Source organism: Xenopus laevis, chromosome 7S, assembly GCF_017654675.1.
Source record: "Xenopus laevis strain J_2021 chromosome 7S, Xenopus_laevis_v10.1, whole genome shotgun sequence".
NCBI lineage: Eukaryota > Metazoa > Chordata > Amphibia > Anura > Pipidae > Xenopus > Xenopus laevis.
This window is the reverse complement of record NC_054384.1, coordinates 24949908-24977757: the sequence shown is the minus strand read 5'-3', so window position 1 is coordinate 24977757 and position 27850 is coordinate 24949908. Positions and strand designations below refer to the sequence as shown.

Genomic DNA, 27850 nt, shown 5'->3' with positions numbered 1-27850 from the left:
TGTATTCGATGTCAAGGCCCCAAAGCGGATCTCTTACACATGTTTTGGTCTTGCCCTAAAATTTCTGACTTTTGGCGTGATGTCTCCTCTTACTGGACGCAGATGACTAATAAATTGATTCACCCTACTTTAGAATGGGCACTATTTGGCTCGGTGAAACCTTTCAATACCTTCACTAAAGAGGAGAACCATTTGGCGACCCGATTGGCAGCGGCGTCTCGAAAGGCAATCTTACATCAATGGCTCTCTACGGACAGCCCATCCCTTTTATTGACCAAACAAAAACTACATTACATTTTTCACATGGACTGGCTCGAGGCCATGGCCAAGAAAGAACGACAGGTAGACAAATTCTTCTCTATTTGGGGCGCATATATCAATAGCCTTCCATCTCCACTAAAATATTTGACTACGTATACCTTTCAACACACTACTTGGTACGATCTAGAAACGCTTAGGGATAACCCACTATTACGTGACACTTTTCAGTACATTCAGACCACTCTCTTTGGTAATACGGCTGTTCCAACCTCGCCCCCCAGGACTCAGCGAACCAACCGGCTTTTAGCCTCTTATCTGCGGTAATTGACCTTGACCTAAGGAAATATTTGGATTTTGTTTCTATTTTCTTATCTTTTATTTACTTTTCTCTATCAGAGCATATATTCCCTGCATGTTAGTTTGTTTTTTCTTTTCTTTTGGTTTGTCACTGATTCCTCGTTGATGTTTATGATATGCATACATGTATCTATTTGTTACTCTGCTCATTACCATGGGCCTCTGGTAGGCCCGAATGTTTTCATGTTTATACATGTTTACTTGTAATAAAAACAATTTGAAAAAAAAAAAAAATTAGATTTTCGAGATTTATCATACTCTGACCACCTAAAACCTGCCAAATTGCTGTTTTTAAAAATTGAATTTGATTCAAATTCGATTCGAGTTTTTCTTTTTATAAATTTTCAAATTTATTGGAGTTTAAGGTAGTTTTTAAAAGCTCACATGAATTTGAAATTCAACCATTGATAAATGTGCCTACAAGGGGAAAATTTATCAAGGGTCAAATTTCGAGTTCATGGGAGTTATTTTAAACTCCCATGAACTCGAAATTTGACCAACTGCGGTTTATTAAAAAAATCTAATTTTTGGTACTTTTGGTGAATAGGATCGACCTGCAAACTTGAATCAATTTGAGTTAGATTTGAGTTCTTAAAGGGGACCCGTCATCCAAAAAAAATTATTCAAAATCCTATTTTATCACTTTAGTCAAGCAAAATTAGCTTTAAACACACTATATAAATTATTTGAATCTTGTTTCTATCAGTCTGGGAATTCATGATTATAGCAAACAAGCAGGAGACATTTTGTGGACACTGTTATTAAGACAAGCCTTGCATTATCTCAGAATCTTGTTTGTGCACCAGAATGGGGGACCTGATGTCCATCCCCATGCCCTGGCTACACAATTAAATGGTAAAGAAAACTGGGGGAATGTGGGAAGAGCAGTGATATCTAGGAAGTGCTGAATGGAAAGTGAAACTAACTGCCTGCCCTGCCTCTATGCCTAAGGCATAGAGGAGGGGCAGACAATATTTGATTGACAGCTGAGGTTTAAAATAGAAATTGGATTTTATGTTTAATTTGAAAAGGACTTTTATTATACAGCTTTTTGTGTCTGGGTGACAGGTCCACTTTAAAGGGCCAGTGTATGATAAATTTAGAAGATTGAATTTAAATTTAAAAAACTTGAATCGAATTTTAAAAATTACCTAGTTGAATTTGACAGTTTTGGCCATAAAAAACTTGAAGATTCGAACATTAGAATTTTCACTTCAACCCTTGATAAATCTGCCCCTAAGTGTTTCTACAATAGTTAAATGGCAAAGGGTGCTTGTATGTATTCCATGACATAGAATAAACAGAAATTACTTACACAATCCTTCTTCTTGTCTGCATAAATCATGGGTTCTTAGGTAAGGGTTTTGTGATGCTTCTAAAGTTCTCTCTGCTTTGCCGCCTGGTCCTGCTCACAAAGATCAGAAAAGAAACACTAGAATGAACATCACAAGGTTTTCACTGAACTTCATGATTCATTGTGAGGAATTGCACAAGTTAAGTTGCTCCAATGACATGATTTCTACTTCCAACATTCTTACAGCAATTAAAACGTTGTACGTCTTCGGGATTACTGCACACTCTTGGAATGTTCTGTGGTGCTTGGGGAAATATGATGTGATGCTTGATTAAAGTTAATGTGTAGAATGTGAAAGTGAGTAAACATTTCCTATGTTGGACATGGCAGGTTCTATAACAGGTTTGTCCTAAAAATGTGCAAAGGCAACAATAGTTCAAATTAATTGTTTCTTTATGCATGGTTTTTATTATATATCTTTTCTATGTTTCTTTTTAAAAGTGTCTATTTTTGAATTGTGTTTTTGGGGAGGGGGCCAGAATTGTTGTACGGGTCCAAACCACATTTTAAGGGTAAAGACAACAAAGTATTTTTTTCCTCAAAAATAACCTGGTTATCAGGGGGTAGGCAGAGAAGGTGCCTGCCTAGGGCGCAATCATAAGGGTGCACACTTTTAAGGGGAAAATGTTTGTCGTTTTTTTCTCTTTAAATAAACCTTTATTTTTTATCTGTTTGTATTAATTACACCACCTGGCTGTGTGTGATCTCTAGCGTAGCGGCGTCATCTGGCTCCGGCAGCGATCTCCAGCCCCCACCTCCCTCTTACTTGCAGGAATTAGCATCTCCTGCTGGATGCTGCCCTTCTGTGGTGCTGTGGCGCATGCGTTGTAGGAAGTGTCGCGCAGGTGTTGGTGTCACACACATTGAGATGGCAGTGGGCAGCAGAGAGAGGCAGAGAGCTGGGCTGGCGCGTTGGTGTGGTGCCTGGTGTGGCACCCAGCGTGGATTGAAGAGAGCTGGGCCTGGGCCTGTTGGTGACTTGTGCACACTGACGGAAAACCAGTCCAGACAACTGCTGGGCTGATTTTCTGCTTCCTGCTTGCACACACAGGTACAGATCATCTGGTGAAATAATCTTGCTGCTGCTGGCTTCTAGCCTGGCACAGATATAGGGCAATATTTGGCTGCTGGCTGGTACAAGTACTAATTTGGGGGTTCAACTTGGCCAAGACTGAGCTCATGGTCTTTCCACCCAAACTTTCACCGTTACTATTGATGGCATGACTATTAACCCGCTTAACTCAGCACGCTGCTTAGGGGTCATCTTTGACCAGTCCCTCTCCTTCTCTAATCATATTACTAATACTGCCAAAACCTGTCATTTCTTCCTCCGAAATATTATTTGGGAGCAATATTTGGCTGTTGGCTGGTACAGATATGGGACAATATTTTGGCTGTTATCTGGCACAGGTACAGGGGCGATCCTGGTCATTTTGCCGCCTGAAGCAACCTTCCTTTTTCTGCCCCCACCCCTCCCCATGGCACTCACCTCTTCAGCGCCCGAGGGGGTCGGGCGGTCCAAGTTGCGCTGGAGGGGTCGTAGGCAGTCCTCATCGAGCCAAATTTCCAAGTTGAAAAGCGAAAATTCGGCTCTTAGTTAACAGGAGCTGCATTTTTGCCGCCCCTGGCGACCAGGTGGGCGCTGCCGCCTTAGGCGAGTGCCTCAACTCGACTCATTGGTTGAGCGCCCCTGCACAGTTACATATATGGGGCAATATTTTGGCTGTTGGCTTGGGGGGAGAAAGACCATATCTGCTTTTCTCTTTATTTATATTTAGCATGATCTCTTCGAAACACACCATTAAGCGGGGGTTGGGAGAGCAGGCATTGAGAAGAGTGCCACCTCCCTATAATATAAAATTAAAAAAACACAATCAAATGCCGCTCATTCCTTTTTATTGGGTGCACATTGGTCAGGCTATAAAGAGAAATAGCAGGTATGGGGGCAAATTCACTAAGCGCCGAAAATACGCTAGCGACGCCTTTGCTGCACTTCACCAGGTGAAGTTTCGTCAGGGCGCCGCTAATTCACTAAAATCCGAAATTGCGCTCAGGGAGGCGAAAGGTAGCGAAGTTGTGCTAGCGTTAATTCGTCAGGCAAAGCGAACTTACACTAGCGATGCCTAATTTGCATACGGCGCCAAGTTAAAGTACAATGGACATATATGTAGCAACATATACATTACACTACACAAGTCTGGGAAACCTTAATAAAATAAAATAGAGTTGTTATATTGGCCTATACATGAGCCCACTGTATAGTTTAGGTGCAATGTATCAGGAAATGTAGGGGGGAAGGAGGGTACCCCCAAAAAAATTTACAATTTTTTTCAGCCTATCACCCTTAAATAGTAAAAGACGCCAGCGTTTTTTGGGACTTAGAAAAAATGTCAACTTTTTTTGAAGCAAGCCCTATCTACTCTATTGCACTTCGCAAGGATCAAAAAAGGCCCAAATGTGGGCCGAAACGTCGGATATATGTATGCAGTAAAAGAAATTTGAAGTGAATACAACACTGGAGTGCGGGTCTTTTCAAAAAATCTAAATATATATATATATAGATACAAATATATATAACCTAGGGGTTTATTTATTAAGTTCCGAATGTTTCTAGTCGGACTTTTAAAAGGGAAAATACCTTTTTTTTTCTGAGAAAATAAACTTTATTTTTTTGGGATTTATTAAAGTTTGGTGTTAAAAGTGGACCGGGGTGTGAGGGACATATAAACAGAAATAAAAGCTCAATAGACATATTCAAGCCTTCAAATCTAAAAGGACCCATGGCAATTTGGACAAAAAGCAAGTGACATTCACATAAAACCTGAGACTCACTTAAAACCCAATAAAAACCCAATAAAATATTTTAAATACAAAACTTCAGACAGAAGCACCTAATAGGGCACATTCATCATCACCAGTATAAATTGTATAGTATAAATAGGACAGTGCTATCATTGTTGATATATCTCTGAAAGATGAAAACTTATCTAATTGCGGATTTTATTATGTATAGAACTTAGAAAGATCTATTTTAATTAGCTACTCTCATGTTGCTTTAAATATAAGGCTCAATGTTTGTGATGGGAAGATGTGAGAAAGAGAAATGCAAGATAATGGAATGTGTTAACATAGAATATGAGTTTTGTTCTTACAAGGCATGATCAGGCCTTTCTGCTAGCTTCAAAGCCTCATGCATCCCTGCAGCAGAAAGCTTCCGGTTGATATTTCTGTACCTGCACTGTAACAGATTTCTATAAGTTGTCCTCAGATCTCTGTTAAAAAGGGCATAAATACAAGGGTTTATAAGAGAGTTTGTATATCCCAGCCATAAAAAGGTCCTCTCCAACCAAAACGGAATGCAACTGCACTCGGTTCCACAAATAAAAGGTCTTGCCGTCGAAAGTATAAAAAAAGGTAGCCAGCAAATTGTAAATGCCCCTACAATAATCCCAAGGGTGGTAGCAGCTTTCTGTTCTCTTTTAAAAATAGAAATGTTTTTCCTATCGTTTCTCAGCAGCTTTGAGAAATTTGTACATTCTTCGGACTCTTTATGGATTTTCATGTTTCCATTTGCAGAAATCATTCCTTCACTCTCTTCAGGGCGGGGAAATCCATGAAATTTGTGCTTTGCTGCACTCCTTTTAGCAGCTTTAAAGATCCTGTAGTACATAAAAAGCATCACTGACATTGGAATGTAAAAGGCAACTGCTGTGGAATAGATGGTGTATCCGAAATCCTGGCTGATAAGGCAGACTTTATCGTCATTTACATTCTGGGCCCAGCCAAAGAGAGGAGGTAATGTTATAGAAGCAGAAAGGAGCCAGACACAAAGGATCATTTTGGCCATGCATCTGCCATTCTGTCTCACAGGATATGTAAGTGGCCGGGTGATTCCAAGGTACCTAAAAATGTACAAAAACGAGATGTTCAATGGTGACTTACAATCAAAACAAACGTAAATTATGTAAAATTAAACAACTGCACAACATTAAATCCTCTTACTGAAGTATGCTTACTAGTATGGAATAACTATAGAATGATATAGAATGTTTTAATAAATGGGCAAAAGGGACATTTTCCTAGGACCTACCACCAGGCCTTTCAGATGGTTTAAGAGAAGCAACTACCAGAGATAGCAGAGCTGGCATTTTAATCAACTAGAAGAGCTATCCATTTTAATTGTTTTAAAAGTTCCTAGTGGACGTTTCTGATATAAAGCTGACATCTTCTATGGAGACTGTGGTGTCTTCATTATGACATTATGGTTTAGGTTCCATTTCTTCTGACCATTTCTTTATGGTCTGCTTTAGTATACTGAAGTTCACCTGCTTGAGGGTAGTTCCATCACACATTTCTTTGGGCAATGGGGGTCCACCAATGAGATCTTAACCCTGGGCCCACTAGTATCTTAAAGCGACCCTGTCTGTCCCAGCTATGAACAAATAGACGTTAAAAGTACAATCCTTGATGCACATCAAAGCATAGTGAGCAGTAGTGATGGGCGAATTTAGTGAAAATCGAAAATTGACACCCATGTCAATTTTGGACATGCGTCTGAAAAATTGTTCGCATCAATTTTGACGCCGGCGTTAAAGTCAATGGGTGTCCGAATATTGTTGACATGAGGCGATTTTGACGCGAGCGACTTTTCAGACGCGTGTCCACAAGTTTTAGATGCCGATGAATTTTGACTGGTGAATTTTCGCTGGAATTTCACAAATTTATTCGGTGGCGGCGAATCGCGGAAATTTGACGCAAGTTTATTCGCCCATCACTAGTGAGCAGCTTTTTTTGCACTATGTAATCATTGTTAAGCTTACCAATTTATCCATGTAACACTGGCCACACAGTTTACTATGTGTAATCTCCCCTTTTACTGGAAAGAGCTGCCTCTAGTCATGGAATGGATCTTTTGGGAGGAGGGAGGGAATCCCAAGATTAAGCATCTTTGGATTCCACTTTCTGGAGGAGATATATAAAACTGAGGGGAGGTGTAGGTCCAGCTACTGAGGTCTAGCTCAGGTAACCGCTTATTCTAGTGGTGAGGGAAAGAGTTAGGTTAATTAATAGAACATTTAAAGGATCCAAAGAGAAGAGCAGTATGGGTGATTACCCACCAGCATACAGACTCAAATGGATAGTCCAAGGGATATTCCAAGTAAAGGGCAGTATGTCTGTAGGGGCCTGGGTGAGATAAAAGTTTGTTCTGATCTTATAGCAATACAACATTTTACTGTTTCTTTAAGAACCACTGGGATATTGTAATAAGTTGTCCTTACAATATCTCAGATGCATGTTTCACCTGTTTGAGAAAAAGAAGAGTTCTGTAGTGTTTTGTTCTCCATTTCTGGCTGGTTGAGTTTAATAGTTCAAATATAAAAACGAAATTAAAATTAAAAAGGATCTGATTCTAATTATCTCATATGGAGGATTTTGTGGACATCTTAACAGCTGTACTAATGGAATGCTATTTACTTACTCGTTGAAATGGCAACTAATCAACATTTTAATTCACATCTGTTTTTGTGAGTGGGTGAGAGGTAATTTTTTTATATGAATTCATTATACACTTGCGAGAGCCACATTCTTTAAGGTGCTGAATATTTTGCACATCTAACATTGCTAGCAGAAAAAAGTTAATTATTTTGCAGAGGTTAATTAAGAAACAAATATTTTTACAACCTTACGTTTATTTATGTGTGTGTGTACTAATGATCAAGTCCATAAAGTTCACTTATTCATTCAACACTGATGAATTGTGCCTGAAATTGCACACTGCACTCGCATATTTCAGATAAGCCCTACTGGCTTCAGCAATTCTTAATTTCATTGAATTGAACCAGGGAGCCAGACCTTTGCACCATGATTCAGTTGGGATATATTATTTAGGAGACAGACCAGCTTGTCCACATAAAGCAATAATAATGAATACAATTTACAGCACTAGATAAACAAATACAATGTAAATACAATAACTAAAGGAAACTTAGCAATCCTACATATATAAAAAATGATTGAACCTCACCAATACTGATGTATGTGACAATGTCAGTCTGAAAAACTCATTGGGCTGCTTACTAAATCTCATCAAAATAATGTCCTAAGAGCACACTCATTAATAGGGTCTAATTTAATTACAACCTAAATCAATGAGAGGTCAAAAGAGACACAACAAATTTTGTTAATGTTGTGGCTCAGCAGGACCAGAGCCAGAGAAAAAATAATATCTGGAAAGACTGGGAAATTCCCTATAGGTCTTTAAAGGAATACTGTGATGCAGGTCTGGACTGAGAGTCAAAATAGGCCCTGGCATTTCAGGTACACAGAGGCCCAACCAGCCCACACTTCAATCACCTTTTACTGCTGTACTGCAAGTTGGAGTGCTATCACCCCCTCCCTTTCCACCCACACCAGCCTAACAACAGAACAATTGGAGGGTAACCAGATAGCAGCTCCCTAACACAACATAACAGCTGCCTGGAAGATCTAAGAACAGCACTCAATAATAAAATCCATGTCCATGTCCATATCCACTGCGACACATTCAGTTACATTGAGAAGGAAAAACAACAGCCTGCCAGGAAGCAGTTCCATCCCAAAGTGCTAGCTCTTTCTGCAAAATGACCTGAGATTAGTGATGGGCAAATAAATCCGGGTGGCGCAAATTCTTTGCAAATTTCCGAGTTTCGCTACCGGCGAATTCGAATAAACGCCCGAGAAAATTCGCTGGTGTCAAAAAATTTCGGATGCGTGTCCGAAAAGTTGCTTGCGTCAAAACCGCCTCGCATCAACACTATTTGGATGCCCATTGACTTTAACGTCGGTGTCAAAATTTACTCTGATGTAAATTTTTTGAGTTTTGCTAATTCCGCAGGAAGGCAAAACATGAGAAATTCACCCATCACTGCCTGAAATGGCTGCCTACTGTCAGGGAGCCGGGAGCTCCCTCCAGGGAGGTAGTCAGGATCGAGGAGGAAGCCCTCTTGAGGGAGCAAGGTCGCGGTGTCCAATGGGTTAATTCAAAGAGTAGTCAGGATCCAGGCAAGAGTTCACAGGCAGGCAGAATTCAGCAAAGTCCAAAGTCCAGGCAAAGGGTCAGGAAATCAATCAGGAACAAGATTTTAGCAAATAAAGCTTCACAGGAAACCCAGGATACTATAAGGAAAGTAGTCCTATACTTGGGCGCCATTCTGGCGTCTAGTTGGCGTTTTTATTTTGAATTTGGCGCCATTGTGACGTCATTGATGCCCTTGCGCCGACGTCGGCGCGCTGACATCATCGCGCCGGCGCCGCTACCCACGTGGCGGCCATGGGCGCCGCCATTTTGGGAGCGACGCCGGCAAGGAGGGACGCGCCGCCTGGAGCTCTTGGACCTGCTCCGGGCGGCGATCGTGACAGTACCCCCCCCCCTCACGGGGGGCCTCTGGACCACCAGGACTTGGCTTCTGGGGAAATTTGGAGTGGAACTCCCTCACCAGACGAGGAGCATGGACATCAGAGCGTCCTTCCCAGGAGCATTCTTCAGGGCCGAAGCCTTTCCACTTGATGAGGTACTGAAGAGAGCCCCTGGAGATCCTGGAGTCAAGGATCTTCTCCACCTCATATTCTTGTTGACCATCCACAGAGATGGTAGGAGGGGGAGGCTGGACAACGGAAAAGCGGTTGGAGGTAGCGGGTTTCACCAAGGAGACATGAAACACGTTAGGAATTCGCATCTCAGGGGGAAGCTGAAGTCTGACAGCCACAGGGTTGATCACCTCCGAGATGGAGAACGGACCTACGAACCTCGGACCCAACTTAGGAGATGGTACCTTCAACCGAATGTTCCTGGAAGACAACCAGACTTTATCACCGACCTTGTAGGGAGGAGAGGGTCTACGTCTACGATCTGCAAACGTCTTATGAACCAGAGCACTCTTCTCCAGGTTTGACTTGGTTGCAGCCCAAATAGCAGACATGTGGGCTGCATGGTCATCAGCGGCCGGAACATCAGACAACACAAAGTCTTGTGGGAAGGCTTGAGGATGTTGACCATAGACTGACATAAAAGGGGACCTTCCAGTGGAAGTGTGGCAGGCATTGTTATGAGCAAATTCCGCCCACGGGAGGAGATCAGACCAATCATCTTGACAAAGGGAAACGTGGTTCCTCAAGAACTGTTCCAAGGCTTGGTTCACTCGCTCAGCCGCTCCATTGGTCTGGGGATGATAAGCTGAGGAGAACTGAAGATTAATACCCAGATCTTTGCACAGGGAACGCCAGAACTTTGCCGTGAATTGGGACCCTCTGTCAGAAACGATCTCAGCCGGGAAGCCATGCAGGCGAAAAATATACTGGATGAACAACTGTGACAACTCCACTGCAGATGGAAGCTTCCGTAGAGGAATGAAGTGGGCCATCTTGCTGAAGCGGTCAATGACAACCCAAATCACTGTGTTCCCACAGGAGGGAGGAAGTTCAACAATGAAGTCCATTGCCAAATGCGTCCAAGGACGAGAGGGAACAGGCAATGGCTGTAGTAACCCACTGGGGCGAGAATGGCTGGACTTGGAAGTGGCACAAACAGTACAGGCAGAAACAAAGTCTTTGACATCTTTACGGATTGTCGGCCACCAGACAAGACGCCGTAAAAGTTCAAGAGTTTTAACAGGACCAGGATGTCCCGCTTGTTTGGAAATATGAGTCTGTTGCAGAATAGGCAGACGAAGCTCAGGAGGTACAAAAGCCAATCCGATGGGGGTATCAGGAGGGGCAGAAGATTGACCTGCCAGGATTTGATCAGCAAACTGAGGGTACAGTGAAGCGATGAACTTGACAGGAGGAATAATAGGCTCTTGTCTTTCAGGAGTACGATCCACCGGAGTGAAACTTCGAGACAGAGCGTCGGCTTTCCGATTTTTGGAGCCAGGACGAAAGGTCAAGACAAAGTTGAAGCGGGAGAAGAACAGAGCCCACCTGGCCTGACGAGGATTCAGTCTCTTGAGAGAATGTATGAACTCCAAGTTCTTATGAGCAGTGTAAATCGTGACCGGAATTGAAGAACCCTCTAGGAGGTGACGCCACTCTTCGAGAGCAAGTTTGACAGCCAGGAGTTCTCGATTTCCTACATCGTAATTCTGCTCTGCAGGAGAAAACTTTCTGGAGAAAAAGGCACAGGGGTGCAATTTCCCATCGGTAGAATGTCTCTGGGATAGGATAGCCCCTGCACCTACCTCAGATGCATCCACCTCAATGCAAAAGGGCAACTTAGGATCCGGATGACGGAGAACTGGGGCAGAAGAAAATGCGTCTTTTAGGGACTGAAAAGCTTCTACGGCAACTGGAGGCCAGGACCTGGGATTGCCCCCTTTTCGGATGAGAGTAAGGATAGGTGCAATGCGGGAAGAAATCCCCCTGATGAATTGCCGGTAGTAGTTGGCAAATCCGATGAACCTTTGTATAGCCTTGGTGCTCAAGGGAAGGGGCCATTCTTGGATTGCTGACACCTTAACGGGATCCATCTCGAAACCTTCTGGGGAGATGATATAACCCAAGAAAGGAATCTTAGACACTTCAAAGACACATTTCTCCAACTTGGCGAAGAGAGAGTTCTTCCTCAAACGAGAGAGTACTTCTTTCACCTGGGAGCGGTGAGATTCGAGGTCTTTCGAGAAGATTAGGATGTCATCCAGGTACACGACCACAGACTTTCCCAAGAGGTCCCGGAAAATGTCATTCACAAGCTCCTGAAAGACAGCGGGGGCATTACAGAGGCCAAAGGGCATCACGAGATATTCATAGTGCCCATCCCGAGTGTTGAATGCCGTTTTCCATTCATCCCCTTCACGGATGCGGATGAGGTTGTACGCCCCACGGAGATCTAACTTAGTGAAAATCTTAGCCCCTTTCAATTGGTCAAAGAGTTCAGCAATCAAAGGTAAGGGGTACCGGTTTTTAACAGTGATTTTATTAAGGCCCCCGGTAGTCAATGCAAGGACGTAGGCCTCCATCCTTCTTTTCCACGAAGAAGAAACCTGCCCCGGCAGGAGAAGTAGAAGGGCGAATAAACCCCCGCTGGAGATTTTCTTGGATATATTCCTTCATGGCAGCGGTCTCTGCTGGGGAGAGAGGATAAGTGCGACCTCTAGGAGGCATGGTTCCTGGCAGGAGATCGACAGGACAATCATATGGCCGATGTGGAGGAAGGAATTCTGCGGATTTCTTACAGAATACATCAGAGAATTCCCTGTAGAAGGAAGGTAGAGTCTTCAGATCAGACATAGAGATATTCACCCTCTGGAGGGGTTTAGCAGGAAGACAATGCTGCTGACAAAATGGGCTCCAACGGGAAATCTGTCCTGCGGACCAGTCAATGGTGGGATTATGCAGGCGCAGCCAAGGGAGACCCAAGACAACAGGAACGGATGGGCAGGAAATAATTAGGAACGATAGTCTTTCTTTATGCAGCGTCCCAACCTGCACAGGCAATTCCCCAGTCGTCTTAGAGATAAATTCAGCCTCCAGGGGTCTGTCGTCAATGGCAGTAACACGAAGCGGAGTGGACGATGGGAATAAGGGAACTTCCATGTGTTTGGCGAAAAGAGCGTCCATGAAGTTCCCAGCAGCTCCAGAGTCAATGAAAGCTGAGCCGACAATGGTCTTAGGGGCTAGGCGAATCTGTAAAGGAAGTAGAAACCTGTGAGTGTTCTCTTGAGACTTCGGAGTAGTGCCCCCTACATGAGTTACCCTAGATATACCTCGGGGAACAGAACTCGTGGGCTTCACCGGACAAGAATTCGCAAAATGAGACTGTCCGCCACAATACAGACATAAGCCAGCCATTCGTCTACGGAGTCTTTCTTGTTCGGAAAGACGAGCCCTTCCAACTTGCATCGGTTCCTCCGGAGGGGAAGGAGAAGCTTGAGCAGCCAGAGTTTGCAAGAGAGGTCTCTGGAAGCGAGGTGCCAACAAGGGTTGAAATCATTTACAACACTCCCTCTCTACTTGATGCTCTCTAAGACGAGTGTCCACCTTGATGGATAGTGCAATCAGATCTTCCAGCAGATCAGGGAACTCCCTGGAGACAAGATCATCTTTAATGCGAATAGACAGACCTTGATAGAATACGGCCTTATAGGCATCGTCATTCCAGGAAGTTTCAGCCATCAAAGTTCTAAAGTCAATAGCATAGTCACTGACACTGCGGTTACCCTGTCGAAGTTGCAGAAGACGAGAAGGGGCATTAGTGACCCGACCCAGGGCATCAAACACAGTACGAAATGCTTGAAGAAAAGCCTTGGCATCAAAAGTCAGTGGAGAATTCTTCTCCCAGAGAGATGTTGCCCACTCAAGCGGTTTGCCCACCAAACGAGACATCACATACCCCACCTTGGAACGTTCATTGGGGAAGTGCGAGGGTTGAAACTCGAACTGGATCTGGCACTGAGTAGCGAAACCTCTGCAGGCCTGTGGGTCCCCACTGAAGCGAGGAGGAGGCGGAATACGAGGCTCACCAGACGAGAAACCTGTGCTAGACGAGACGTCCGCCATGGGAGGATTTGCAGCCGCTTGGGAAGCAGGAGGTGCTGGAGGCACTCGGGAGAGAAGGGTATCGAGTGCCTGTCCTATGCGGTACTGCTGGGCTTCATATTCCTCGGAGCGCTCGACCAACATCAGGCGTAGCTTCCTCAGTAGGATCCATGGCCCAAGTATAATGTCAGGGAGCCGGGAGCTCCCTCCAGGGAGGTAGTCAGGATCGAGGAGGAAGCCCTCTTGAGGGAGCAAGGTCGCGGTGTCCAATGGGTTAATTCAAAGAGTAGTCAGGATCCAGGCAAGAGTTCACAGGCAGGCAGAATTCAGCAAAGTCCAAAGTCCAGGCAAAGGGTCAGGAAATCAATCAGGAACAAGATTTTAGCAAATAAAGCTTCACAGGAAACCCAGGATACTATAAGGAAAGTAGTCCTATACTTGGGCGCCATTCTGGCGTCTAGTTGGCGTTTTTATTTTGAATTTGGCGCCATTGTGACGTCATTGACGCCCTTGCGCCGACGTCGGCGCGCTGACGTCATCGCGCCGGCGCCGCTACCCACGTGGCGGCCATGGGCGCCGCCATTTTGGGAGCGACGCCGGCAAGGAGGGACGCGCCGCCCGGAGCTCTTGGACCTGCTCCGGGCGGCGATCGTGACACCTACACACCAATATTACAACTAAAAAAAATATACTTGCTGGTTCAGAAATGAAATTTTATATTGTCGAGTGAATTATTTGAAGTGTAAACAGTGTAATTTTGAAATAAAAACTACATCATAAAAATCTTGGCAAAGTCACTTTAAGCAAAGACAGAGACACAAATAAACATAATCAAAATCCTCCCTATGGTGTGGACGCAAGACCACAGCTAATACTAATCACTGACAGGGTGGATACTAATGAAGGACCAATTAGAAAAATGTTTTTCATTGTGCTAGCTTCTACAGTATGTTCCCAGAAACACATAGGGGCAAATTCACTAAGCGCCGAAGCGCCGAACGCTAGCGTTACTTCGCTAGCGTTTGGCATTTTCGTTACTGCGCAAATTCACTAACGAACGCTGGCATATTTTCGCTAGTGTTACTTCGCACCCTTACGCCTGGCGAAGTTTCGCTAGCGATGTAACTACGCAAATTCACTAACGCGCGCAGTGTACTGAACGCTACCTTTTACGCTAGACTTCCTTCGCCACCTCAGACCAGGCGAAGTGCAATAGAGTAGATAGGGATTGCTTCAAAAAAAGTCAAAATTTTTTCTAAGTCCCAAAAAACGCTGGCGTGTTTTCTACATTATGGGTGATAGGCTGAAAAAGATCGAAAAAATTTTTGGGGCTCCCCTCCTTCCCCCCTACATTTCCTGACTCATGGCAACTTACCTAGACAGTGGGCACATGTGTAGGGCAAAATAAAATTTTTATTTGATGTTTTGAAGGTTTTCTAGGCATTTGTAGTGCTGATGCGTATTCCTCCATTGAAATTTGAATTTGGCGCCGTATGCAAATTAGCCTTCGCTAGCGTAACTTCATTTTACTTAGCGAATCAACGCTAGCGCAACTTCGCAACCTTACGCTTCCCCTGAGCGCAACTTCGGATTTTAGTGAATTTGCGAAGCGCTGGCGAAACTACGCCTGGCGAAGTGTGGCGAAGTGCGGCGAAGTGCGGAGAAGTTACGCCTGGAACAACTACGATCTTAGTGAATTTGCCCCATAAATGGTAATTAAAATCTGTATACTACAGCACACTGACTTTGTTGTCAAAAAGAATGTTGAAAGTGCAGAAGAGACTGGACTGAAATGTGCCTTTCACAGAAGTCAGCCATTAACATTCAGCAATGTCATCAAATGATCTTTGCCAAGTCCCAAGATGGATCATATTGGCCTGATGCAATCATTAAAGCCACTGAGCATTTGATTGGATTGGATTGTCTTCATGAATAGTTAAGCATCCACAAGGCATGGGTAATACTCAATGTTTTGATGAGCTGTAGTTCAGCCACAATCACACGCCATTTAGGAAGAAAATGATAGTTATCGGATGATAAGAATGTTCATGAGGCCAAGGTACCTTGATCAATTGGAATAGGTACTGACAGCATTGCTATTCTGTTTGTAGGAATAAATTGGCGTGGTGTCTATGGATTACCTGACCTGCAAACAACTTCATCCCTGAATTAACATTACCCATAAAAGATTCTTCTAAATGATCCTAAATTACGTTCCTAGGCTAAAGTAACATTCAGTCAGTGGCTTAAGTGCTCGTTGCCGTTTCACTTGAAATCCCAACAGTATGTGTATAAATATGACACAGTACAGTAAACCACTTATTCAAAAATGTTCTTCTAAAGCATAATGTTTGTGTTCATTTATAATACAAATACCATAAATGGCAAAAGGAGCATAGCAATGCTATTTGATATAACCATATCAAGTCTCTTGAATGTCACCACATTTTCCTTTTTCCTTTATATAAATACTTTATGTAGGGTGCGGGGGACTGTATTTCCTTGAAGTATTTATTACAGACTTTTTTTGTTTCAACTTTTGATAAGGTAACAAAACAATTACACATAGAAACAGTATTCTCAAGATATGACATCATCGGTGTCTAACTATTATCCTGCAGGAACAATTTAATGCTTAAAGAGGCAATATATAGGGGCAAATTCACTAAGATTCGTAGTTGCGCCAGGCGTAACTTCGCCGCACTTCGCCACATTTCGCCGCACTTCACCACACTTCGCCAGGCGTAGTTTCGCCAGCGCTCCACAAATTCACTAAAATTCTAAGTTGCACTCAGGGGTAGCATAAGGTTGCGAAGTTGCGCTAGCGTTGATTCGCTAAGCGAAGCGAAGTTACGCTAGCGATGGTTAATGTGCAAACGGCGCCAAATTAAAAAAAAATTTCCACTACACATGTGCCCACTGTATAGTTAAGTTGCCATGAGTTAAGAAATGTAGGGGGGAAGGAGGGGAGCCCCAAAAAAAATTTCGATCTTTTTCAGCCTATCACCCATAATATAGAAAAAAACGCCAGCGTTTTTTGGGACTTAGAAAAAATTTGAACTTTTTTTGAAGCAATCCCTATCTACTCTATTGCGCTTCGCCTGGTCTGAGGTGGCGAAGGAAGTCTAGCGTAAAAGGTAGCGTTCAGTACAATGCGCGCGTTAGTGAATTTGCGTAGTTACGTCCTTTGCGAAAATTCGCCAGGCGTAAGGGTGCGAAGTAACACTAGCGAATTTACGCCAGCGTTCGTTAGTGAATTTGCGAAGTAACGAAAACGGCCAACGCTAGCGAATTGACGCTAGCGTTAGGCGCTTCGGCGCTTAGTGAATTTGCCCCATAGCCGCATATTATTGACTGCAGTCACAGTGCAGTTAATGCAGTCATTGTTTTACACTGACACTAAGGGACAGATATATCAAGGGTAGAATTGAAAATTCAAATTTCGAATTCGAATTTTTTGAGTTTTTTTTTATGGCCAAAACTGTCAAATTCGATTAGGCAATTGTTTAAATTCGATTCAAGTTTTTTTTTAAAATTCAGATTTGATTTTTCTTGACATTTTTTTTCAGAGAAAAAGTTTTTAAAACTCGAATCAAATTCGATTCAAATTCATTTCGAGTTTTTGGGTCGATCCTATTCACCCGAGTTGGACAAGTTAATTGTTTTAAATAAATTTAGATTGGCCGAATTTCGAGTTCATGGGAGTTTATCGGAGTTTTTAAAAACTCACATGAATTTGAAATTCTACCTTTAATAAATGTGCCTCTCAGGTTGCCATCATTTCAATTTGAAATGTCTGGGCCGGGGGTGGAGTTGTGATGTTCCGGGGGGGGGAACAGTAACATTATTGGGCAGAGCTGTGATGTTTAAGGGGTGCATCCATTACATGACAGTTGAGGCTATGGAATGGCAATGACTGATTGGCTTATCGCTGTGTCATTTTCCAAATTTGGAAATCCAGACAGGGAGTTTTCCTTTCAAAACCCATGCTGTCCAGGTGAAAACCCAGACAGATGGCAACCTTAAATGATACCAATACGCTGGCATTTTTAGCTGATTTGTTGCCCATGAAAAGCATATATATATATATATATATATATTGTGACAGGGTGTTTGGGAAACACCACTGTCTTAGAGCAAAAGACACACAAAAGAGTGCATTTAAACTGCATTGTATGTGCTGCAAAGGAATATTTGGCTCAGGTAGGGTTAATATTCCCTATCAGCCAGGTAATTAAGTGGCAGCTGAGAGAGGATCTACCTGGCAATGTAAAAGGGCTGTGTGAGCACAGTTCAGGGCTCTCCAGGGAAGTGAGGTGCTGTGAGAGACAGAGCTGGACAGAAGGGTCTTTTCTGCCAGCAAGAGAGTTCCAGAGGTTGGAGCCTAAATCCCTTGTGGGGAAAGAAAGAGGAAAAGACTGGCAGAGGCTAGTGAGTCTGAGTCCCAGGAGGGTAAGCCAGCAGGGCTGAGTGTGAAGCCCAAATACTTCAAGGTGCAAGAGGGTGAGAGTTTCCCTTGATGGTGAGCGACCAGAGGTGGGAAAACCCTGAATGTTTTGCAGTGTATTTACTGAACTGTACCCTGCATGTTCTACAGTGAAGTTGAACTGTAACCTGAACATTTTTCTGTTGCCTTTTCGTTGGAATGTCCAGTGCTTAATAAACCTGTGTTTTTTGTCTGAAGCCTTGGTGTCCCTGTCTCTAAGCTCAAAAATCCTACGCTACCTGTCTACCAAACGCTAATTCCCCAATAAAAGTGCATGTGCAGGCCAGTGGCATGTCACAATTGGTGCTCAGATGCGGGCAGAGCTTTAAAGAGACATACACCTGTTTAAAAGCCTGGTAAGCATTACCCTTAAGAGACTGTACTAATATGGCAACTGGTGCTGTAAATCCTCATGCTACAGCTGTTCAGCAGGAGGCTGTGAGTGCTATTGGAAAGCAACAGGAACAGCAAGATGGCGACTGGTGGCTGCAGTTCCACCGTGACTGGGAAAGAGTCAGCGAGCCAAGTCTGGGAAAGAGACCTTTAAATGCCTCACAAGTGAAAGGTGAGCATTTCTGTGAGTTGCAAGGAGCAGTGGCAGCTCCTGTTAAGTCTGTAGGAAAACAGACTCATTTTTTCTGTCTACCACAAAGAAAGTTCTACCAGCAGGCTTCCTTAAAGGTGCAGTGGCCTGTGGGGTTGCAACAGACTGCCAAGGAAGTGAGAGCACCTTTACTTGCACAAAAGGAGACCCCTACATCTGGATCCAAGGCAGGAAACTGGTTCCAAAGAGGTGGTACCCCAAAGTTGGAGCTCCAGCAGAATACCAAGGAGAGAGGCTATGCTGATTTCCAAGTCCAGTCTGGCATATTTGGCCAGAGATCATCCCCAGCAGTTCCACGCTGGATGCCCTACAGGAATGGTGAGACTGTTCTTAAAGGGGTGGTTGAAAGGGAACGGCAGGCTGGGGGGATAAAAGACTGGGACTGTGGGAGGAAAGGCAAGGTCCTGGGGCCTAAAGAGTTAAGTGTGCAATCAGAATGCACTGTGCCTGTTAAAGCTATTGCTGAAAAGTCAGTAGAGGTAAAAGTGAATGGGATTTCACTGTGGGTCACACTGGACATTAACTCAACTAAGTCAGTGGTGTTGCATGAACTGTTAATGTTTATTATACTACCGCACGAGGTCCCTGAGATGCAAGAGAACTCAAACCCCACTGTATGTCTAAATTTTGAAACCACCAAAGGGACTGTTAGCCACTCACTTATGGTTGCGAGTGACGGTGAAGTGGAAATTGTTCTGGGAACAGACTTTCCCCTATTCTGGGAGTTGTGGGGAAACAACAACCCAATGGATGTGGAACAATCAAACCAGGTGGTGAATAATGTTGGTGTTATGCAAAATGTTATGTGTAATTTTGCTGTCCAATGTCCAGATGGGAATCCTATGTGTGTGACTGTGGGGTGTGAGGTAACACCCATAGTAAAAAGTATAAGGGGGAAACCCAATGTAAATGTTCCCCTAGCAAAGGTGAATGAGGTAATTCACAGTGGGGAACACCAAAAAGCAGAGCAGGTGTGTCTGCAACAAAGTAGCTCAAGTGAGAGAGAAAATGTCTTGAGTAAAATGTGCCTTAATGTTTTGCTACCTGAAGGGTTAAATCAAAGGGAGAAAAACTCTTTGAGGCATGTCTGTGATTCCAAGTGTGAATGTCTTAAAGGTGAGGCAAAACCTAAGCCCTGCACTTTGTGTGACTTGTCTGTGAATGTGTACAAAACAGAGCCTGTAAAGTGCAGTAGTTGTTCTGGCCCAGGTCATATGGCTGATAATTGCACAATTGAAAGGTCTACTGCGGCAATAACTGAGCTGATCAAAGTCTATGACCAGTTGTGTCTGCAACTGAACTCAGGTGGAGAGTCCCAGTCTACTGAGAGCAATCCCTTAGAGAGACAGGGATATGTCCGGCTCACTGAGTGTGTAGTGAGTGAGAACAGACCTGAGTGTGCTGATATGGAGAATGGTAACATGGCTGTCAATGGGGATAAGCCACATGGAGTGACTGTGGTTGAAAGCAAAGTCATGACTCCTGTGTTACATTCCTTGGAAGGTGTCTTGCAGTCAGAATCTGTCTGTCTGACAGAGGATGCATTGGGTCCCAATACAAGTAATGCCAAATGTGAGTTGCTTGCTAACCCTGAGCGTGTGACCGAGTTTGTGTCTGGTTGTATAACACAAGTCTGTGAGCAAGATGCAACCAGAAAGCAGACTAAAACTGTTGGCCATGGGCTTGAAGTGAAAGCCCTCGGTGTGTTTAAAAACCCATCATTGCCAGTTGTGGAAGGACACCCTTTATCCCAGGCAGTGGGTAAAAATGAAATGCAAAGCGTGCATGATGGTAACAGAGATGCCAAAGTGTGTGTTTCTTCCCTAGTAAATAAAATTCAGGAGTTGGAAGTGTGTGTGGCTGCTTCCATAGAGAAACATGTGTCGGATTCATGTAGTAGCGATAATAAATTGGCCTTAAAGTGTCCATCCGAATGTGACTCCCATGGTTCAGGCATGATAACCAGGGAGAGTAAAGTAAGGCAAAAGTGCAAGCAGAACAGTGGGAATGAGACACCTAAAAGTGTGTTAAGTGAGAGACCTGAAATCTTTGACTGCCAAGCTGTGTGTGTGAACATAGCCAGTGCAAATGATGGTGTAGAAACTAGTAACATGAGTGTTAATGGTGATAAGACAGACAGTGTCTGAGGAGGTGAGTGATGAAAATGTACAACTGCCTCCTGAATCTGTGTGTGTGCAGGTGCCAACTACACCACTGTTCTCCAGTGAGCCCATCTGTGTGAGAGTTGAAACACAGTGTACTGGAGAGGAAAATGTACGTGAAGGCATATTTAAAGGGGAAGTTAAAAGTCCTTTAGCAAAATTTGTGCCTGTCCCCACTGAAGTGAAAGTGACAGATTCAGCACCAGCTGAGTCTATTAAAGAGGTATGTGAGTTAAGACCTGATACAGAAGAGGTCAAGTGTGGGTTGCCTGTTAACACAGAATGTGTGTTTGATTGTGTGTCAGAGTTTGTGACACAAATCTCTGGTAAAAAGCACCCTACAACCCATGAATGCAAAGTGTTCATGGTGTGGACAAAAACACTGAAGCATGTGTGTCTGATCTTGCCCTATTGGATCAGAAGCAGGAGACTGAATGGTGTGTGACTTCTTCCATAGGAACACATGTGTTAAATGTCTTGCAGGTTAAAGAAAGGCCAAGATCCCTGTTAAAGGGATGCGCTATGGACAAACGGGTCCCTAGCCCTTTAGTGAAAGACAAAGTGAGTGAAACCTTGCATTTCAAAGGCAGAGTGAGCCCTTTAAAGATAAAAGGTTCAAGTTTACAAGAGAGCATGGGTCTGTATACTCTGATTGACATGTATGTGCTGGATCTTTCACATGCTAAAGAAAGGTCAAAATCATGTTTAAAGGGTTGTGTAACTGAGAAGCAGCAATCTAGCCCTTCAACCAAAGAAAGACTGGAGGTAGAAATCCCGTTAAGAGAGTTTCTTTTGGGATGGCAATGTGTTCCGCCCCTGGGTCGAAACAGAGGGGGAGGATATGTGACAGGGTGTTTGGGAAACACCACTGTCTTAGAGCAAAAGACACACAAAAGAGTGCATTTAAACTGCATTGTATGTGCTGCAAAGGAATATTTGGCTCAGGTAGGGTTAATATTCCCTATCAGCCAGGTAATTAAGTGGCAGCTGAGAGAGGATCTACCTGGCAATGTAAAAGGGCTGTGTGAGCACAGTTCAGGGCTCTCCAGGGAAGTGAGGTGCTGTGAGAGACAGAGCTGGACAGAAGGGTCTTTTCTGCCAGCAAGAGAGTTCCAGAGGTTGGAGCCTAAATCCCTTGTGGGGAAAGAAAGAGGAAAAGACTGTCAGAGGCTAGTGAGTCTGAGTCCCAGGAGGGTAAGCCAGCAGGGCTGAGTGTGAAGCCCAAATACTTCAAGGTGCAAGAGGGTGAGAGTTTCCCTTGATGGTGAGCGACCAGAGGGGGGAAAACCCTGAATGTTTTGCAGTGTATTTACTGAACTGTACCCTGCATGTTCTACAGTGAAGTTGAACTATAACCTGAACATTTTTCTGTTGCCTTTTCGTTGGAATGTCCAGTGCTTAATAAACCTGTGTTTTTTGTCTGAAGCCTTGGTGTCCCTGTCTCTAAGCTCAAAAATCCTACGCTACCTGCCTACCAAACGCTAATTCCCCCATAAAAGTGCATGTGCAGGCCAGTGGCATGTCACAATATATATATATATATATATATATATCTCACAAGTAACAACTCTCCTCTTTTATTACTCTTATTGTGTATCCCAATACAGAAAATAAGAAGTAGAGTCATAGAAAAAAACATAGTTTTATATAATTTGTTTACAGATAAATCGTGTACATAAGAATAACATGAGATAAAAATATATATATATATATCACAATGAAAAGACCGCACCAATTAGGTCTTGAAAAAATATTTTGGCTCCTCACTCAGTGTAGGACTGGCCCACAAAACTCACGGTGGGCCCAGGTGTCTGTGGGCCTCTTGCTTCTAACCATTTGGCCTATTTCATGGTCATTCCCCATTTCTTTATGGGAACAAAGAGGTTTAATAATGGAAGAATAGTGTATAGTATGTAGAGAAAAAAGACTAGAAGAATAAAGCAGTTGAGGAAAAGTATAATACAGTAGTTTGGAAAGTGGGCCCTCAGCCTAAGGTTTTCTGGTGGGCCCCTGGTATCCCAGTCCAACACTGTCCTCAATTGAGCCGTCTTCAGGACTAGAAGACAGTTCAAGTGAGGACCCGAAATGCTGAATAAATATTTTTTCACTCTTTTTCAAGACCTGATGGGTGCGGTCTTTTCATTGTGGTAAATATGGGTTTTTTGACCTGTTTACCGAGTGCACCATACTGGATCTCTGTATATGTGTGTGTGTATGTATATATATATATATATATATATATATATATATATATATATATATATATATATATATATGTAATATGTTCCATTAGCGCAAAAAACCTGCAAAGATCATGAATGTTAGTGACCATGTTTATGTCCTTTTTGACCCATCAAAGACCTGCATGATTTTCACACATAGTTTGAGACCTAATGGCTTTTGCGAACACTCGCAGGGGGTTATTTATTAAAGTCTGAATGCTTAAAACTCAATAATTCGAGCTTTTTTTACTATAAAATATGAATTTTTAGTGGTAAAAAAACTCAATTTTCTTTGAGATTTATTATACCCCCAAGGCTGCAAAAAGTTAGAATCTGAAAACACAGCATCTCAGACCTGTCCAGGTTGTATATAAGTTAGTAGGATAGGTCCCAATCCTATTTGGAATTTTCTGTGGTCTGCACCAGAAATAGGCCGAAAATCTGACTATTTCGGGCGTTTTGGGGTAAAAATCTGAAAAATTTGTGCTTTTCTGGAAAAAAACGTACAATTTGGGTTTTCGCTCAAATTTATCAAGCTTTTCCATGATCCGACTAAATCAATCTTTTGTAATAATAAATAAGGTCAAATCATGGATTCTAGTTGGGTTGGACTTTTTTTAATTAAATAATCAAACATTCGGATTTTGATAAATAACCCCTGCAGTGTACGTAATAACATTTCTCAATCACAAAGCTGATTTTGCAACAAAATATTTAATGAAACTCCAGAACAGGTGTTAATGCTAACTTTTGCTTAGCATTAAAATATTCGCCTTCAAATGATTTTACATTGTGAGCAGCTCTAAATATTCGCAAAAACGCCATTTGTTTGCGATTTTTAATTACATTTCCATTTAAGTGTATAAAATCTTATTTGGCCAGCAGAATAGCAAGTGACTGAAATGGTCCAACTATTTTTAGGGGCCTTGTACCTTCAGAAAGGAGATAAAACGGCACATCAGTTAATATTCTCCAAGGTCCTGTATAACTCACCCAAGACAGGATCATTAATACCATTATAAGACAGTATACACTACACAAAAGTAAGACTTTACTGACATAAAGGGACCACTAGAATCTCAGATTTTCCAGATAGCATTCTGAGTACATTTAATAATTTTGGAAAGTAACATAATTTCATCCACTAAACAGCTGTACAGACTGTCTCTTTTCCGTACGTTTTCTGCATCCTAATGTGGCACTTATGCAAAACCATACCTGCATTTGGCAGGGGGAATTAGTTGTGGCTCCAGCAAAATACTCATTAGTTTTTAAATTCAGACAAATTACCTAATCAATTTTCCTATATAAGCAAATGTGGAGACACAACATCTGTGTAGAAAATAAATGCTGCCAATGCGAGCCTACTGTCAAAAAATAAGAGCACAATTCCTGGAATAGAAATAGTATTTTGGATTTCAAACAAGCAAAGATTATGAAAATGGGATACCCTTTTCAATATGCAAAAAGCAAATATTAGAAAATAACCTCTGACAACCTCCAGGGAACGTTAACCTTCATGGAACTGCGTCCATGCTATTTCTGGCCATACCCATGTGTATAACTAGGGGTGACTCCACACAAAAATATCAGAAAGGTTCACAGGTCAGCATATTGTTATTTTGGATTTACAAAGGAAAGGAAAGCATGTTTCTGAGGACTCTTCCACTCCCACATTCCCATCCAATTCAATTGTTCGTATTCCGCTTTCCCCCATATGTAATAAAAGGCACTACGTTTACCCAGGACCAGTAATCAATAGCAACTTTTTCAAACCGTGCAAAAAAAATTTTTTTAGGAGTATATGGGTGGTTTTTTTTGCGACGAAACAGGGCAAAATATTTCACTCATCCCAAGTTGCTATAGGTTACTCCAAATGACCAAATACATAACCCATTGGTGTAGCTTTCACATCAATCGAGATCATAGAAGCCCTTTATCAAGCTATTAGCTGAAACACCAGCCAAAGCTGTAATTTGGGCAGCAATATAAAAGGGCCAACATTCAGCTGAAATATATAATTAGGGTTGCCAACTGTCCGGTTCTGACCCAGACAGCCCGGTAATTTGAAGGGCTGCCCTCAAAACTTTCCCCATGATTGACCCGGCGATTGGCCAATCGCCGATCACCACATCGTAGCCATGCCCCCTAATGTCACGGCGGCGCATCACGGCCCCGTCCCTCCACATCATGACCCACCCCCTGCCTGGTCTCCACCGGCAGAAAAGGTGGCAACCCTATTTAATCCATATTCTAAACCATATTCGTCAAGAGAATTTGCCTGTCAGTAAGCAAGAGTTTCTATAAAGACAAATGTTTAAATAGGGAGCAAGGGCAGTTGTGCAAAGCTGAAGCTTGTATCCAAATGTGTGTTTAGCATAAGGCTAATGGCACATTAATACATTGTAACTACTTTGAGGCTCTAGAGGAAAATCATGGCAGCAGAAATGACAGATTTCTGTAATAAAGAATGGGAAATAGTCTGCCTATGATAGACACTTACCATACTGAATTACCAGCTTGAACATTTACATAGTTACATACTGTAGTTAAATCAGGTTGAAAAAAGACAAAGTCCATCAAGCTCAACCCCTCCAAATGAAATCCAGCATCCATACACACACTGACCCCTCCATACACTCACAAAGTCTATATAAGAAAAAAACCTATATTAATTGTAAATTTTAGTATCAGTATACTGTATATTATGCTAGTCCAATAAATCCTCCAAGCACCTCTTAAAGGCATTAACTGAATCAGCATCACAACATCACCCGGCAGTGCATTCCACAACCTCACTGTCCTGACTGTGAAGAACCACCTACGTTGCTTCAAATGAAAGTTCTTTTCTTCTAGTCTGAAGGGGAGGCCTCTGGTACAGTGATCCACTTTATGGGTAAAAAGGTCCCCTGCTATTTGTCTATAATGTCCTCTAATGTACTTGTAAAGTGTAATCATGTCCCCTCGCAAGCACCTTTTTTCCAGAGAAAACAACCCCAACCTTGACAGTCTACCCTCATAATTTAAGTCTTTCATCCCTCTAACCAGTTTAGTTGCACTTAGTCTCTGCACTCTCTCCAGCTCATTTATATCCATCTTAAGGACTGGAGTCCAAAACTGCACTGCATACTCCAGATAAGGCCTTACCAGGGACCTATAAAGAGGCATAATTATGTTTTCATCCCTTGACTTAATGAATTTAATGCAAGACAGAACTTTATTTGCTTTATGACCACAGAATGACACTGACTGATATTGGACAACTTATTGTCTGCAAAAATCCCCAGATCCTTCCCAATTAAGGAAACTCCCAAGACACTGCCATTGTGTGTATAACTTGCAGTTAAATTATTATTTCTGCCAAAGTGCATAACCATGTATTTATCAACACTGAACCTCATTTTCCAGTTTTCCAATCTAGTCAAATCAATGTATTTATCTGATCCTTTAAATTAAATTTTAGCATTATGTAGAGACGGCCATTTTGAGACAATTGGGTTTCATTTTTTAGTATTTGTGGTTTTGGAATTATTTATTTTTGTTCAACGGTTCTCCAAATTAGAAATTTAAGTGGTAATATGGTTGTTAGGGTGCAATTTAAAGTAGCAACCAGACAGTGATTTGAAATAGAGAATGTGAATAGAGGAGGGCCGTAATAAAAAGTAACAATAACATTTTAGCCTCACAGAACAATCATTTTTTGACTGCTGGGGTCAGTGACCCATTTAAAAGCTGGCGTCAGAGGAGGAAGGCAAATAATGAAAAAATTATGGAAAGACCGTCACCCATATCCAAATAATCCAAATCTTTAAAAATGATTTTGTTTTCTTTGTAATAATAAAACAGTACCTTTTACTTGATCCCAACTAAGATATAATTAATCCTTATTGGAAGCAAAACCAGCCTATTGCGTTTATTTAATGTTTATATGATTTTCTAGTACACTTAAGGTATGGAAATCCAAATTACAGAAATATCCCGTATCCGGAAAACCCCAGATCCCGAGAGTTCTGGATAATGGGTCCTATACCTGTACAATCATTGTGCAACCCTGCCCCTGTATACAGGACTCCCTGATTCCTACACTATGATAAATTGTGTAGTGAATGTCACGTTGCAGAATGATCATCCTACACTTTGGGGCACATTTACTATTGGTCGAATATCGAGGGTTAATTAACCCTCTATATTCGGCCGTCTAAGTAAAATCCTTCGACTTCGAATATTAAAGTCGAAGGATTTACCGCAATTCGTTCGAACGATCGTATGAAAAATCGAACGATTTTCCTTCGATCAGAAATTGCCTAGAAAGTCTATGGGGACCTTCCCCATAGGCTAACATTGTACCTCGGTAGGTTTTAGGTGGCGAAGTAGGTGGTCGAAGTTTTTTTAAAGAGACAGTACTTCGACTATCGAATGGTCGAGTAGTCGAACGATTTGTAGTTCGAAACGTTCGATTCGAAGTCGAAGGTCGAAGTAGCCAAAAAAACTTCGAAATTCAAAGTTTTTTTTATTCTAATCATTCACTCGAGCTTAGTAAATGTGCCCCTTTATGTTTATACATAATATGCAGAGAGAATACAAATTAGACGTGAGCAAATTGTGCTAAATAATCTGCTATCTACATTTTTATTAGTCTTTTTTAATATCTAAGAAAACTAGATTTTATTAGAAGTGAATCAATCCTTAGCTGTAAAGATGGCCTAAAAATGATCTTGTACAACATTAAAAGAGCAAACCTGCTTTGAATGTGAATCTAAAGACTGACAGTTCATCTCAGTGAAGCCCAATCTTCTCCGGGCACTTTAATCACTTTTCCTTATAAGATTTTAGCTGGAACCTCTGACAGCCTGCCTCACTTTGGTGCTACTTCTATTGCTTCCCTCTGTTATTACA

General features: G+C 42.4%; 1 protein-coding gene across 1 annotated transcript in view; it reads right to left on the bottom strand.

Moving 5' to 3' along the window:
- The window catches only part of htr7.S (5-hydroxytryptamine (serotonin) receptor 7, adenylate cyclase-coupled S homeolog), a 67951-nt gene that overhangs the window by 6054 nt on the left and 34047 nt on the right, over positions 1–27850 (bottom strand). Inside the window, exons 2-3 of the mRNA XM_018228408.2 lie at positions 5125–5874; positions 1934–2023 (exon numbers count right to left, since the gene is read on the bottom strand). Of these exons, the coding sequence (XP_018083897.2) occupies positions 1960–2023; positions 5125–5874 (814 nt within the window). The 3' untranslated portion in view covers positions 1934–1959. The remainder of the gene's footprint in view (positions 1–1933; positions 2024–5124; positions 5875–27850) is intronic.